Consider the following 16,116-nt stretch of genomic DNA (forward strand, 5'->3'; position numbering starts at 1 on the left):
GTAAAAGAATAGACAAATAGATCAATGGAACAGAACAGAGAGCCCATAAATAGACCCATATAAATATAGTCAACTGATCTTTGGCAGAGGAGCAAAGGGAATGCAATGGAACAAAGATAATCTTTTCAACAAAAAACGCAGGAACTGGATACCCGCTGGCAAAAAAATAAATAAATAGGGCTTCCCTGGTGGCACAGTGGTTAAGAATCTGCCTGCCAACGCAGGGGACATGGCTTCAGTCCCTGGTCTGGGAAGATCCCACAGCCGTGGTGGAGCAACTAAGCCTGTGCACAACTACTGAGCCTATGCTCTAGAGCCCACGAGCCACAACTACTGAGCCCACGTGCCACAACTACTGAAGCCCATGTGCCTAGGGCCCATGCTCCACAACAAGAGTAGCCCCCGCTCTCCACAACTAGAGAAAGCCCGCACGCAGCAACGAAGACCCAACGCAGCCAAAAATAAATAAATAAAAATTTTAAAAATAAAAAATAAAATGTTATATATATATATATAGATATATATATCTATATATATCTATATATATATATATATATATGAATCACAGACCTGAATGTAAAACACAAACCTATAAAACTTCTAGAAGATAGCATAGGAGAAAATGTAGATGACTTTGGGTTTGGTGATGACTTTTTACATGCAACACCAGAGGCATGATCCATGAAAGAAATAATTGATAAACTGGACTTCATTAAAATAAAAAATTTCTTCTTTGCAAAAAACACTCTCAAGAGAATAAAGACAAGCCAGAGACTGGGAGAAAATATCTGTAAAAGACATCAGATAAAGGACTGTTATCCAATATATACTTAAAACTCAACAATAAGCAAATGAACAGCCCAATTTTAAAAAGAGGTCAATGACCTTAACAGACACCTCACCCAAGAAAATACACAGATGGCAAGTAAGCGTATGAAAAGCTACTCCACACCATATATCATCAGAAAAATGTAAATTAAAACAACAGTGAGATACCATTACATACCCATTTTGTCAAAATCCAAAACACTGAAAACACCAAATTCTCACGAAGATGTGAAGCAACAGGAACTCTCATTCACTGCCGGTGGGAATGCAAAATGGTACAGTCACTTTGGAAGACACTTTGACAGTTTCCTACAAAATTAAACATACTCTTACCATATGATCCAGTGATTGCATCCTTTGGCACTTATGCAAATTGAAAACTTATGTCCACACAAAAATTTGTACATGGATGTCTATAGCAGTTTTATACATAACTGCCAAAACTTGATGCAACCAAGATATCCTTCTGTAGATAAGTGGATAAATAAACTTGGTACACCCAGACAACAGAATATTATTCCACGCTAAAAAGAAATGAGCTGTCAAGCCATGAAAAGACATGGAAGAAACATAAATGCATATTACTAAGTGAAAAAAGCCAATCTGAAAAGGTTACATAATGTATGATTCCAACTATATGATTCTGGAAAAGGCACAACTATGGAAAAAGTAGAAAGATCAGTGGTAGCCACGGGTTAGGAGTGAAGGTAGGGTGAATAATAGGTGGAGCACAGAGGATTTTTTAGTGCAATGAAACTACTCTCTGTCTGTCTGTCTGTCTGTCTGTCTCTCTCTCTCTCTCTCTCTCTATATATATATATATATATGGCAATGGATATACGACATTACACATTTGTTAAAACCTATAGAATGTACAACACAAAGAATGAACCCTAAGGTAAACTATGGACTCTGGGTGATACTGATGTGTTCCTGTAGGCTCATCAATTGTACCACTCTGTTGGGGGATGTTGATTATGTATATGTGGGGTTAGGGAGTATACGGAAACTCTCTGTACTTTCTACTCAATTTTGCTATGAATCTTAAAAAAATCTATTTTTTAAAAAAGCAATGGCTTTACAATAATTTTTTAAATAAAATAATAACAGAGGTTTAAATTTTTTTAAAAATCAGAATGGTCATCATCAAAAAAGTCTACAAATAATAAATGCTGGGGAGGGTGTGGAGAAAAGGGAACCCTCCTACACTGCTGATGGGCATGTAAACTGGTGCAGCCACTATGGAAAACTAAAAACAGAGTTATCATATGATCCAGCAATCCCAATCCTGGGCATATATCCAGAAAAGACGAAAGCTAATTTGAAAAGATGCATGCACCCCAATGTTCATAGCAGCACTATTTACAATAGCTAAGACATGGAAGCAACTGAAATGTCCATGGACAGATGAATGGATAAAGAAGATGTGGTGTATATATACAATGGAATACAACTCAGCCATAAAAAAGGATGAAATAATGCCATTTGCAGAACATGGATGGACCTAGAGATTATCATACTAAGTGAAGTAAGTCAGAGAAAGACAAAGATTATGACATCACTTAAATGTGGAATCTAAAAAACAGTACAAACCAACTTATTTACAAAACAGGAACAGACTCACAGACATAGAAAACAAATTTATGGTTACCAAAGGGAAAGGAGGGAGAGGGATAAATTAGGAGTATGGAATTAACAGATACACACTACCATATATAAATTAGATAAACAACAAGGATTTACTGTATAGTACAGGGAACTATATTCAATATCTTTAAATAACTTATAATGGAAAAGAATTTTTTTTAAAGATTATATATATACAACCAAATCACTTTGCTGTACATCTGAAACTAACACAATATGGTAAATCAACTATATTTCAATAAAAATTTTTTTTAAAGAAAGAAAATTTCCCAGAACTTAGTGACATGTTTGTTTGAAAGAGCCCACTGTGTCTGGCATCATAGATGAAAACAAAGCTACACCAAGAAACATCACTGTAAAATTTGGGGCATGGGAACCAGGAAATTTTCCTACAGATTTCCAGAGAGTTAGAAAAGATCTGGATACAGAATGCTTTTGGACTTCTGAAGATAAGAGATACTGGAAGATAGGAGGCAACAGCACAGGTATTCAAAATTCTGAAGGAAAATTATTTCCTGCCTGAAATTCTGTGTTTACTTGGATGTGTTCCCCGCAAGAAAGAGGAAGACCTGGGATGCAAGGAGTAGGAGAGCCACACAGGAAAGAGGAGAAGGGAATTCCCATGGCAGGATGACAGGAGTCCTCAGCACGACAGCTGTATAGAAGTTGTCAGATGGCAGCTGTCCATGTCTGAGCAGGTCAACAGGCTCCAGGGGAGATTTTCTTGGGAAGATGAAATTGTGAAAATAACTGATTTACCCAAATCTGTTAAAAGGAGATTTATGTAAGTGGCTGAGAATTTAGGATTAAATCACAGAGGAACATAGAAAAACTAAGCAAATGGAAAAATAAGACAATTATTAATTATTAGGAAAAAAGTTTTGAGGGAAAATTAATCTTAGGTAACTATATGTTTCAGCTGAGAATATATTAGCATAATTATGTAAACAGTAAACAAAGCTTTTGGCCAACCCAAATTATGATCTATGCATATTGGTAGAATGAGAAAAAAGGAAAGATGCAGTGGAAGAAGGACAGCAAGGAGGAGAAGAATTAAATATTCATCGTAAACCACAGATACTGCCTGCATTTGAAAATCGAGAAATCCAGAAACATGGAGGAGGTAAATACCAAAAGAAGCAGTTACGGTCGTGGTTCCTCTGGAGAAGAGGCCAAGGGGGTAGGGGTGGGGAGCTGCTTGTCAACAACTGAAGGCTCTGAGATTTTATCCCACTTGCGTGCTAACCAGTCAGCTTGCCACAGTTTCATGGAGGCTGGCAGAAGACACAAGACTCCTGCATCAGAGACAAAGAACAGATTGTTAGACACAGCACTAGTAGTATTAGAGTATTATCTTTTGTTTGGTTCCCTGAACCCCAGTTCTCACAGAGTGGTGCCAAGAGAGCCAGCTGGTACCTGTACACACAGTGTAAGTACAGGAGAAGAAGCCTGAGCTGAGACAGCCTGAATTGCTAATAATGGACAGTAAGTCTGCCTGCCTTTTTGCTTCAGAGGAAGATGCTGTCTCTTCCAAGGTTGCTTGCTATGCAAACATGTCGAAAAAGATTGTAGGGAACAAAGTAGGGCAGTCAGTGCCTCACTCACGAGACGTGAAGACCAATGGAGGAATTCTCAAAAGTGATGCTTTTCTTAATAAACCTCCTCGAATTATTTGATTTTTTAAAAATTACATGCACGTATAACTTTCATTAAAAAAATGAAAATTTACTTAGGAATTTTACGTTATTAAAACAACTTGCCTGACACTCCTACTGACTGGGTATCTCTTCTTTCCAATGGAGAGCCAAAGTCTGAAAAAAAATTGGAAAAGGAAGTTTTCCAAAACTTCGTGCAGGGCGGGCTGGCCCTAGTGAAGGGCGGTCCCAACCCCAGCTGTCCAATCTGTGCTGAGACCCAGGCGGTGAGGCCCGCGAGCCCGCCCTTCCCTGGCCCTGGCCTCGCATCGGGGCAGGCTCCATATGCCCCGAGCGCCCGATTCTGCACCTGCAAGACCCGGATGGGGCGGCCCAACGCCGTGGCTGGTGGAGAGATGCAAGCCACGTGTGTCAAGTGCCCGGAGCAGCACTTTTGTAGCTGTGTTGATTGCAATGATCCGGGATGTGAACCAAGCCTCGCTGGAAAAAAAAAAAAAAAAAAAAAAAAAAAAAAGCATCATGGTCCAGTTGACTAGCCAGCGGGGGCTCATTCGGGGCTGAGGGCCAGAGCGGGTCTCCAGAGCACAGCGCAGGAAGAGGGGTGGGCAACTCTGCCGTGTCGCCGCAGGATCCCCGGGCCCGGGGGACGAACGCGACATCCCCTCGCTGGTGCGCACAGGCGCCCTGGCCCTGCAGGGCTCTCGGACCGCTCGCTCCCTCCCTTGCAGCTCCCTCGCCCGGCCTCTGACCCGCACAATCCCAAGCCGGGGACGGGCGTGGGCGCTTCTCCGAGAAGCGGGTCTGCACTCCTACCCCTCCCTCCCTCCCTCCCTCACCGGCCGAAGCCTTCGGCCACGGAGGGAGCCTGGCCTGAGCGGATCCCGTTTATCAGCCCCATCTCCCATTACATAAGGCGGCGCCTATCTCCAGGGCATCGCCACAACCGCGGGCCTTCTCCCACGCGCGGGGGCGCACCTACCCACCGCTCCCCGCTTGGTTTTGCTGGTCCTAGAGGGGGAGGGAGGCGTTCCACTCATCTTGACGCAACCCACGGTGGTTCCCCATTCCTTCCGCCAACACAGGGACCCCCACGGGAGATTCTACTGACCCTAGTCTGCAGATAAGGAAACTGAGGTCACAGAAGCAGGCGGCGGCACTCCAGGCACTGGGGAGCCACGAGGGGCAGGGCCCAGCTTGCAAGCGTTAGGGCCTGCAATTGTGCTGGGAAACTTGGGGCTGGGAGAGAAGAGAGGGTGGGAATCACGTTACCAGTGAGAGGAGAGGGTGGGCAAGGCTGGGAGTCTTCTAAGCAGGGGTGACAGCCCCAGCGTCCCTTGGAAGACCCTTGTGAGGAGGCTGAGCCCCATTGTCATTGGACAGAGAGGCAGCCTGAGCAGACAGAGAGGGGGCTGAGATGGGGAGGCACTGGCTTAGGGGAGGAAGTGGGTGAGGGAGAGACTTGACATCAGCACCCAAGAGGCAAATGCTGTGGCCTCAGTTGCACGGGTTTCTGGAGGACTTCTGGAGGAATGAGGGAAAAGCAGGGAAATGGCTACATGCCAGTGTCCCTGCAGGGGGTGGGCTGCCCACAGGGGACCCTGGAGTGGGGGCAGGCCCAAGAGTCACACTCCACAGCCTTCAATCTGCAAGGGAAACTTGAGGCCTCAGAGGGCAGAGGTGGTCGCCCCAGGTCTCAAGTGGCAGTGGGAACAGTGAGTCTCCAGGGCTAAGGCTGGGTCCACCTCTTGCCCGCCCCACCCACTGAGGGTCTCCCAGCAGGACGGACCCACACTGAAGGCTGGGTGGGGCACCCAGTGTCCAGGCTGCGCATGCTGAGAGTTATCAGCCAAACAACTTTTCAAAGGAAAGATCCTAGGAGGATCCCTGAGTCTGACTGGATCTTTCAATGGAAACCTGGGAATCTGCACTTCCATGGTCCTTCCCACAGCGGGGCCAACAGGGAATCAGGTGGGCCAAAAGAAGTGAACTTCACTCTTCTCCTTTTATCCTGTTTGAATTCTGTACCCAGAGCAAGTTTTGTTTTGGTAATGTAACAGACCAGTTCACTGAAAAAAATAAAACCCCCAGATTCCCACATCTGATAGACTGTGGTCACAGCACTGTCTGCCCAGCATTTCTGGTGACCTAAAGGGATCTGAGGACAGGAGCTGGGTGGGCACCTAGGGTGGACACTGGGCAAAAGTGCTGGATTTCTAGCTGGCACAGTTGACACCAGGCTGCCCTCAGGGCCCTCTCACCTACCCCACCAGTAAGCTCATCCAGATCTTGGAAACTGCCCCAGACCCCTCTCAGTAATAAGCCTAGAAGAAATCAAATTCTTTCCTTTATGTGACGCTGGATTTTCCACAAAGTAAAATCAAGATGAGTAAAGATGTGGTTTGTAGATAGTGCCTGACAAAGCGGAGACCAGGGTGTGAGGCATCACCACTTGGGCCTATAAAAGCTGCCACAAGAGGACAAGGCCACAAGATACTCAGCTTAGGCCAGCCTATGCGTCTGCTTCTCACTCTTCCTGTGCTGGATCTAGGCTCCATGGCGCTCTGGTTGACTGTGGTCATTGCTCTCACCTGCTTTGGTGGCTTCGCCTCCCTGGGCCCTGTGCCTCCCTCTACAGCCCTCAAGGAGCTCATTGAAGAGCTGGTCAATATCACCCAGAACCAGAAGGTGAGTGCCTGTTGGCCAGGGTCCTAGCTCTGGGGGTGCAGGGGTGGGGGACTCTCAGGAAGGGTACTGGTCATGGTCTGGGCCATGAAGGCTGGGCCTGGTCCTAAGATGCCTGTAGGTCAGGAAGAAGCCCCAAGGACTAGGGGATGAGCCTGGCCATGGGGGAGGGGAGCCAGGTTGGGGTGGGGGATGCAGTAATATGGGCGGACCCAAGAAGGAATGTGGCAGAGTCCCCAGAGATCACCTGCTCCCCTGGCCTGGCCCTGCCTGCCACGGCCAGCTCCTACTCAGCTGTTTCTGAACAGAGGAGACCAGAGAAGGGCTGGCAACCTCCTAGAACTATTTGGCATTTGCCAGCTGGCTTTGAATGTGATAATGGGGCCGTTATTCACAGCATCTTAGTTAAGCCCATTCTTATGGAAGAATCCATCAGTAGAGTCAGCTCCTCTCCCCAGTGGTGACGGCCCACACTTTCTGAGCACTAATAATGTACCAGGCCCACTGCCGGGGCTTTACATCTCATTTCATCGCTGCCAACCACCTTAAGAGACAGGTACAATACCCCATTTTACTGACTAAGTGTCAGTGAGGTTAACTGACGAAAGTCAGATTAAACCAGTATTGGACGACACCAGAGGGCCCATGCTCCGAACTGCGGTATCCTCAATTCCGGAGGCGGGCTGTTTACACACTAGACCCACACGGCCTCTCATCTGATTGGCCTGGTCACCCCCTCCCTCACCTGACGCTGCCCTGGACCTTCCCTGCAGGCCCCTGATTGACTGGCCTGTGTCATCTGTCCTCCTGCCCTGGCTATGGCAAGCTTCGCAAAAGGCTTGTCCCTCACTGGCTGTGTTACTCAGTTTTTCTCTCTCAGCTCCAAGACCCTGTACAATGGGTCTCCCCCGCTGTGCAGAGCAGGAACTGAAGCTCAGGAACACTGAAGGTCCCAGGCCTGCCCCTGCTCTATGGGGATGCCTGTGGGGCCTGATCCCTGTGGAGACTTGGCCTGGGCTGGCTGGGCAGGTCTGGGAACCTGCCAGCACTCAGCTCACTGTCCTCTGCTCCCTCAGGCACCCCTGTGCAATGGCAGCATGGTGTGGAGTGTCAACCTGACAGCCAACATGGTGAGGACCCCTGGGCACTGGGGGGAGGTGGCTGAGGCTGAAGCCCTCTGCTCGTCTTTTCAGAGCCTTGCTCACACGGGTGGTGGTTCCAGGCAGGCTTCAAGAGCCACTCTCCACCCCTCATCATCTGGGCTCCCCACCACCCAGACCCACCTCCACCAGGCCTCCCAGCCCCCTCCCTCCTGCAAACTCACTGAATGTGCTGCCTGACCCCCCCCCACATTTTCGTCCCCACAGTACTGTGCGGCCCTGGAAGCCCTGATCAACGTCTCCAACTGCAGTGCCATCCAAAGGACCCAGAGGATGCTGAGCGCGCTCTGTCTTCACAAGCCCTCAGCTGGGGTAAGGCCCCCCTGCCCCCCCCCCGACCCTGCACCCACTTCTCCCAGGCCTGGGCTCACCCTGGGAGCTTCAGGGGAAGCTGGCTGAGCATCTGAGGCATGTGTCCACAAAGCGGTGGGCCCACTGTAGAAGCAGGGGCGTGCCTTTGGGATTTCCAAGACGTGGCCTGAGGGCTCCTGACTCCTACCTGAGCTTCAGTTCCACATCTGTAAAATGTGGGTAATAACAGTACTCACCTCATGGGGGCTTTTGTGGGGATTGAACCAGCCGGTCCCCGGAAAGCCCCTGGTAGATGCTGATCGTCCTGGTTCTGGCGTTCCACTAACATGCTGGCCTCTTTGCCCTGCAGCAGGTTTCCAGCGATCACATCCGAGACACCAAAATTGAAGTGGCCCACTTCTTAAAAGACCTGCTCAAACATTCAAGGAACATTTTTCGCTATGGAAAATTCAGCTGAAGCATGAAGAGCTAGCATTATTATTTGCAGAGGCAGACCCTGACCATCTAAGTTGCAGATTTATTTTTCTTTCAGATGTCAAAAATTTCTTGGGGAGACTGGAGGAGGGTTAGGGAGGGGGGTAAGATTTCCTTAGCTTAGACCTGAGCCTGTGCTGCCTGCCTTGAGCCCAGCCAATCCCACCTGCCTTGTGCCTTGGTGCCCGGGGCTCAGCCTGGTGGGCCTCCTCCATCTGGGGCTCTGAGCTGGGTGGACAAGGATGGACATTGCCCCACTTGACCTCCACCTCCTCAGAACAAACTAGCATTACAATGGGTGCCACCCTCGTCAGACAGCCAGTGGAGGAGCCACCTGCTTTACACGGGGGCAACTGAGGCAGAGAGCAGCCCAGGCACATTTCTTCTTGGCCTTATTTATTATTGTGTGTTATTTAAACAAGTGTTTTTGTCTGTGGGGATAGGGAGGGACTGTTACTGCCAGAACTTGGAGCCAAGGGCCTGGAGACTTGGGGCTCCAGCACTAAAGCAGCAAGCATTAGAAATCCCTGGCAATAAGTACTGTATGCAAACTTCTGCTACCTCACTGGGGTCCTGGGGCCGGGGCAGGGGACAGGTCAGAGGGCCAGAGTAGCCACTCTTGTCTGACGGCCAGCATTCGGCCCTCAGCCGAGTAATTTATTGTTTTTCCTTGTATTTAAAGTTAAGTATTAAAATATGTTATCAAAGAGTTAATAATATATAGGAGAGCAGCCTAGAACACGGCATGTGGTGTGGATTGTGGGGAGGGGTCATTGGATAAGTTGTTTCATTGACTTTGTCAAGCTGGAAGCCAGAAATAAAGATGGTGACAAGAGACCTGATGGTGTTTGCCTCTTATGTTGGCATTTGGGGACGCGGGCCTGTGTTCTGAAGACTCTGAGGAGCGTTTGGGAGGCAGGGCAGTTGGAGGGGGGCCTAGGATGGAGCGGAGGGGGAGTGAAGTACAAGACCTGGGCTGAAAAAAAATCAAGCCTGTGCCTGGGGAGAGGGGACCTGGCCAGGAGGAGTTCCCCACCACCACCTGCAGGGAGGTGGAAGAAGCATGGGCCAGGGTGTCGGGGTTCAAGGAAGGTGTCTGGAGCAGGTAGAGACCTCAGAAGTGGTCTCATGACGACAGCCCTGGATGAGTGGGCAGCCTGTGTCTGGCACCACCCACACACCTGCTGGTGTCACCCATAGAAAGCTCAGGGAAGAGAAGGTGGCTTGCCCAAGGTCCCACAGCTGGTATGGAGCAAAGCCAGGATTTGAACCCCAAACTCACTCCAACTCCAAAGCTCACACACTTAACCACCTTGCCTCCCTCTGTCCAAATGCCATCTGGCCTGAATGCACGACCTTTGTAATACTGTCACCAGCCTGTGTGGGCACCTCCCCTGACGGGGAGCTCACTACTTGCTCTCTAGGTACAGCCCATTCAATGTCTGGACACCTCTCATCACAAGAGAGTGCACACTCGCCACCTCTGTGAACAAAGATGCACCAGTGACTTGTGGCCACTGGACTGTGGAGTGACTGGGGTGGAAAGCCAAGGTCACAGGGCCCTGATCAGACTGCTCCTTTCCAAGCAGGTGTTTTTGCTTCTCCTTCAGTCAAGGCTAGCACGTGGAGGGCAGAAAGCAGCAAGCCTCAGCAAGCCACAGCTAATGGGCACACCCATTAGCCACGGTTTACACTGTGAATATTCAGAAGGCAGGATGCCTCTTGCAATGGGTGGTGGGTCATCAGAGACCAGCCTCAAATGCTAAGTGGGAGGCAGGCACCCTCCCTGGGGGAGCCCAGAGCCCTGTGGGAACATCTATAGCGATGCTCACAAGTCAGTGGAGGCAGCCACTCAGGAGCAGTGAGAGCTCATGCCGTGTGTGATTCAGGCAGCAGAGGCCATGGCAGGACCTGTCCAGGGTGCAGATGACTGCGGCAGACTGCTCCAGGGACCACTCTCAAATGGAGTGAACCCCTCATTTCCACCCAGGCAGATGTGAGGGAAGAAGCCACAGTCAACTGTGCAGGGATCTGGGGATGCTCAGCCCAGGAAGGGAAGACCTGGGAGGAGGCACGGGAGCTGAGTGTCCCATGGGCTGCCCAGCGTGGGAAGTGACGGTCTCAGAACCTGTTAAGTCCCACTACATTTGCTGAGGACTGCCTGAGGCCTGCACTGCACCAGCTGCCTGGGCTAGTGGTGACCAAGACACCACATGCACTCAAAGTTTAGCAGCAGAAAGAAGTCTTTAAACAGGGGGGGTCTGGAGAAGGGTGTTCTACCCTGGGAGGGTGGGAAGCTCAAATGTCAAGGGTGAGGGTAGGAGTGAGATCTCCGCTATCCTCCTCCATCCAGAGATTCGAGGATTTTAAGGTCAGAAGAATATTTATGGAAGATTGATTTTTCTTCTTCTTTAACACAAAACTTAGCTATCCATTCTCTGGTAGCATCACCTTTGACCCACGTTCTCTCTGCCCAAGCAGGGCATTGGTCTGTCTGTCCAAAAGGAAGATGGAAAGGCTTCCGGTGAAATTCCCTGTGAATTTCTCAAGAACAAAGATTGGAATTGAGGTTGGCCTCAGGGAGGACCCCTTAGGATTTCCCAAGCCATAGTCAGGACGGCCCTGCTGCTGGGGGCACAGTGCCGACAATGCCGCCTGGACCCCACCACTAGGGGTCTGCAGCGCACCACATCCTCAGCCACCCGCAGCTCCCTGCCTGCGCCTCCGCCTCCGCCTCACCCGAGACTGTCCCTAGAGAGGAGCCTGTGGTCACGGGGGCGTGTGCAGTGAGCCGGAGGGGGCTGGGGGCCTTCCAGGGATGACAGACCTCACAGAGCCACAGAACCAAGCCGCTGTTGCTGGCAGTGGGAAAGGGGGCCAGTCAGGAATGAGAGATAAGGAAGAGAGAGGGGAAAAAAAAGGTATGTGTCAGCTCTTGTGGCTTGGAATATCACCACCTGGGGACTGACCCTCCAGGTATATGCTGGAAGTTTTCTCTAGCCATGTGGTCTCACTTCTTTCATGAACAAGGCAAACCCCAAACAGGGCCCAGGGAGAAGGGGCATCAGGAAGAGACAGAAGGCTTGGTGAGTGGGAGGGAGATGCTGGTCATGGGGCCCAGGGTGGGGAGCCCCTTGGCCCACCGGGAACCCCAGGCCTAGGAGGTTTCACTGGAAGAGGGGCTGGGACTCAAGTGAGAAGTGAGACACACACTCAGGTTTCCAGTGAACTTGGCGCCAAACACCTCTGTTTGCCGCTCAGATGAGGTGTCAGAAAACACTCCGAGTCACCTCGGGGGTTTCTCTGAGGCTGGTCGTCTGAACTGCTCAGGACCCAGGAGGACAAGGGCCTGCATCTTGTTTCCTTGTGACCGAGCAGCTTGAAGGCTGGGGTTTATCGAATGCAACAGCTTATCGCTTTTTCATTACAATCAACGGGGCAGTGCCTTCTGCTTATGATCTTAACTTAGCTGGTCAGTTTGAACAAACTCAAATCCTGTTCCTCCCTTGAGCTGACTCCCTTCTAAGGGAGTCTTAGAAGACCCAGACGAGTCTAGGCTGACCACGTCCAGACAGGGCAGCCGGGCCTGGGACACACAGGCCAGGCACCCAGCCTTTCCAGAGGTCCAAGCCGGTGTCAGAACTGGTGGCTGTATCACCCCTCCCACACATTGCCCACTCCTACTCTGAAAAATAAAAGTCACAAAGCCTCATTATCTTCACTCATTTCTCAGCTCCACCCAAAAGCAACAGAGCACAGGGTTTGCAACAAACTTTCCCCGATCAACTGATTTCTCAGCAGCAAGGGAGGGCCCCATGACGAAGCCATTTGAAATCCCAGAAGCGATTTTCTACTTACGACCTCACTTTCTGTTGCACCCTCTCCCTTCCCCTCCTGAGTGCCTTCTCTTGTGGAAAGTGATTCTCTCAAAGCATCGTTCAGAAACACCCCCAGCCCACGTGCTGCCTGGGCAGATGCTGCTGTGTGGTCGCCAGTGACGCAGACGCCATAATTAAATATAGCAACTCTCATCAGTTCCGCTCTCTGCATCACTTGGACAAGCGTGGGGCCCGAGGGCTCTTCCTGAAACCCACGAAGGTGAGAAGGCCCGAGCTGGCTGTGGCAATCCCTGTAGACCCAAGCTGATGGCCTCTGGTGGACCAGAGGGGCCTAGGCCAGAAGGAGTCACCTCACTAGAAAAGCAGTTTCTCATTCATTGCCTTCTCTTTCTTCTAATCTCTGTCTTCCCATATTTTCTATGAATAATGAGCATACATTCATTTCCCACTGGGGGACAAAGACAAATTTAGTTTAAAAAAATAAAGCAACAGAACATGGAATTGACACCTGGTCCATGAGGCAGGAGGGAGCTGATCAAAACTGGGGTTGGGAAGGGCCAGCAGCGTACCTGGGAGGCACGAGCCCAGGACCCCTCATCTCAGGTCTAACTGCTCCCTGGGATCAGCTGTCTCAGAAGAGGAGGTGGGCCTTTGTAGGGGCCTGGGACGCAGGAGGTCCTGTACTATTCCCCTCATGGGTTGGACCTCCTTGGGCCAATCAGATCCTGTGTTTCTGAAGAGAGAAGAAGACGTTCCATTCTTGGGGGTCTTTACCTCGCCTGACCTGCCTGGAGGTGGGGACAGGGGGATCAGAGGGGCAGGAGATGGGAAAGGGTGGGCCGCCAGCCCAGCTCTGAAGCTAAAGAGACATGGATGCCCTGCGGGTAGATGGACAGCTCCTGCAGACTCCTCAGCCAGCTTCCCTCTCTTCCAGGAGAAGAAGCTACTTTACCGGTACTCTGCTTGGCAAAGCCCAAGTCCACAGCCGTGCCTGTCTCAGCTCCCTCCTTCCATTGTCCCCTCGTCTCCATGTCGGCGGTCCTCCCTGCGTCTATGCCCAGAATCCTATTACCCCTGCCTTCTACAGGGGCTCGGGGCAAGGACTTCAGGGACCAAACCACCCTGGCTTCAAGTCCCAGCTGTCCCCTTGACTTCCCCTGTTGTGACTCAGGCAGAGTCTCAGCTGCCCCTCTGTGAAATGGAGCTCCATGCATTCATGAAACAAGGATTTCCTGAGGCCTTTATTAGGTGCCAGACACTGTTCTAGGTGTTGGGGACACATGGTGAAAAAAACAAGATTACTTCTAGTGGGGGGACAGGATGCACAAACAAGAGAATGCAGGGTGTGCAGGGGGCGGTGAGCGCTGCAGAGGGCAACGGAGCAGTCGGGGGCAGGTAGAGGCTGCTGCCATGTTGTGAGAGGAGGTCAGAGAAGTCCCTCTGGTGAGACAGGATAGAACCAAGATCTGGATGAAATGGGAGGAGCGGGGAGAAAGCTGTTCACACAACAGAGGGAAACGTCCAGGAAGAGGGGACAGCGAGTGTCAAAGTCTTAGCAATAGCAAGCACTCGTGTGGCTGAGCAGAGGACGGGCAGGACTGGGCTTTGCTCCAGCTCTAGGTGTGATGAAGCGACACTGGCTGCTGTGTGAAGACCAGACCATGGAGACAAGGGTAGGGCGGAATGACTAGTCAGGAGGCTCCTGTGGAAAGCCAGGTAGGAAATGACAGTGGACGTGGCAGTGGAGGGTGGGATGTGGTCAGATTCTGGAGATATCTGGGTCATCTATATAATATACACGTATTTGTATACATAATTTACATCAACATTATATATGATATATAATCATTGTAAATATATGTATATAATACATAAATATAAATACTAAACATATATTTAATTTTTCTACCCATATAAGTCTTAGTAACTCCCAGGTATCCATTGACCAACTTCAACAGTTAGCAACTCATCTCTGCCCCATCTGCCCTGCTTCCGAGCAGGGCTGCACTCTGCAGGCAGAGGCTTTGGCGGCAGATTGGGTGTGGGGCACGGGAGGTTTGCACCCTGATGTGAGCACCCTGAAGGATGGAGCTGCCATTTACAGAGCTGAGGAAGCCTGTGCTCAAGTGTGTCCCATTTAAAAAATAACTATTGATCGTGTGTGGTCCCCCACCCCTCGCAACTAGCACCCCAACATAGCTGGCCTTCCGAAATGCACCTACACCACTGTTTCCATTTCGTGAGCCTACTGCGCGCCAGAAGCCCCCTCAGTGATGTCACCGATTTTCTCCCATCACTAAACCCAGCAGAAGCCCTTCTGCCCCTATCTCACCTGACCCTGAGGAGCATGTGACGCTGCTGACCACTCACTTGTCCTCGGAGGCTCACGCCTGGGTTCCCTCTCGGGCTCTTGGCTGCCTGCCTCCTCTCCTTCCTTCTGTGTTTCCAGTGCCGCAGTCATTTCCTGTTCCCTCTCTTCCCTCGTCCTCCCATCCAGGACCACACTGTCCCCTTGGCTTCCCCTCGTCCTCTGTCTACAACGCAGACCCTCCTCAGCTCAGAGCTGCAGGCGCCTCAGTTCATGCTCCACCCCCGCCAACCTCCTTCCCTCCTCAAAGGCCATCTCTGTGAACGGCGGTTCCCCAAGCCACAAACCTGGGGGTCCTCTTCCTCACTCCCATATTCAGCCAATTCTAAGTGCTATTAATAATAATGATGATGATGATGATAACAATGATAATGGTGATAATGACAGTTGGCATTTATGGGCTTCCTACCTGGCAGGCACTCCAAACACTTTATACGCATTACATCCGATCATCTTCCCACACCCCTATTATTAGCCTAATTTGACACAGAAGCCTGGACAGGGTCACCCTTTTCCAAGTCACCCAGACAGTAAGTGGCAGAGCTGGGATTCAGAACGGCCAGGTCCCACTTACTCCAGGTCCCTCTATTGCTGCTAAGTAACACTAGGCCCACAGCACTGACTGCCTTACACTCCACACCAGCTCCCTCCTTCACAGAACAGCCACAGTGTTCTAACTGGTTCCCTTCCCAGGCCCACTGGCTTTCTTTGGTTCCTCGGGGAGCTCCCCACTTTAGGCCTCCCACTGCTGCCCCCTTGCCCTAGCACCAACCTCCCCCCCTCCACCGCCAGTCCCCGATCTATTCCAATCTCTGCTAAGTATCACTCCCTTGGAGAAGTATTACTTTTTTCATGAAGAAGCCCATGAGGAGTTGGAAAGGGCTCTGCTGCGTGTTGTCTGGCACAGCTGACAGAAGAGGAGCAGGGCTCAGGGAGCCTCTGACTGACCCAGCCAGGGCCCAGCAGTCTTCAACTTCCCTCTGCGCTTTAGTGCCGCCCCACCTGCTTCGCCATCCTGGCCCGTGACTCCCGCAGGCTGGGAGAGGCTCCTTCGCCTCTGTCCTCATGTGGCTGGGTGCTGGCTGCCGTCCCTGACAGGCAGGTCCCCACCTTCCTGGCCTCTGAACACCCAGCCACACGCACAGCTGCCA

At 50.7% G+C, this 16,116-nt stretch overlaps 1 protein-coding gene across 1 annotated transcript; it reads left to right on the forward strand.

The window, feature by feature from the left end:
- Window positions 1–6,641: 6,641 nt before the first annotated feature.
- IL13 (interleukin 13) lies at window positions 6,642–8,741 on the forward strand (the record flags this gene model as incomplete). The annotated part of the gene is made up of 4 exons (XM_081232714.1): window positions 6,642–6,815; window positions 7,889–7,942; window positions 8,180–8,284; window positions 8,634–8,741. 4 exons carry the CDS (start codon window positions 6,642–6,644, stop codon window positions 8,739–8,741), a joined length of 441 nt encoding a protein of 146 aa, XP_081088840.1.
- Between the last annotated feature and the right edge of the window lie 7,375 nt (window positions 8,742–16,116).

Source organism: Mesoplodon bidens (assembly GCF_964165515.1).
Source record: "Mesoplodon bidens genome assembly, chromosome: 4".
NCBI lineage: Eukaryota > Metazoa > Chordata > Mammalia > Artiodactyla > Ziphiidae > Mesoplodon > Mesoplodon bidens.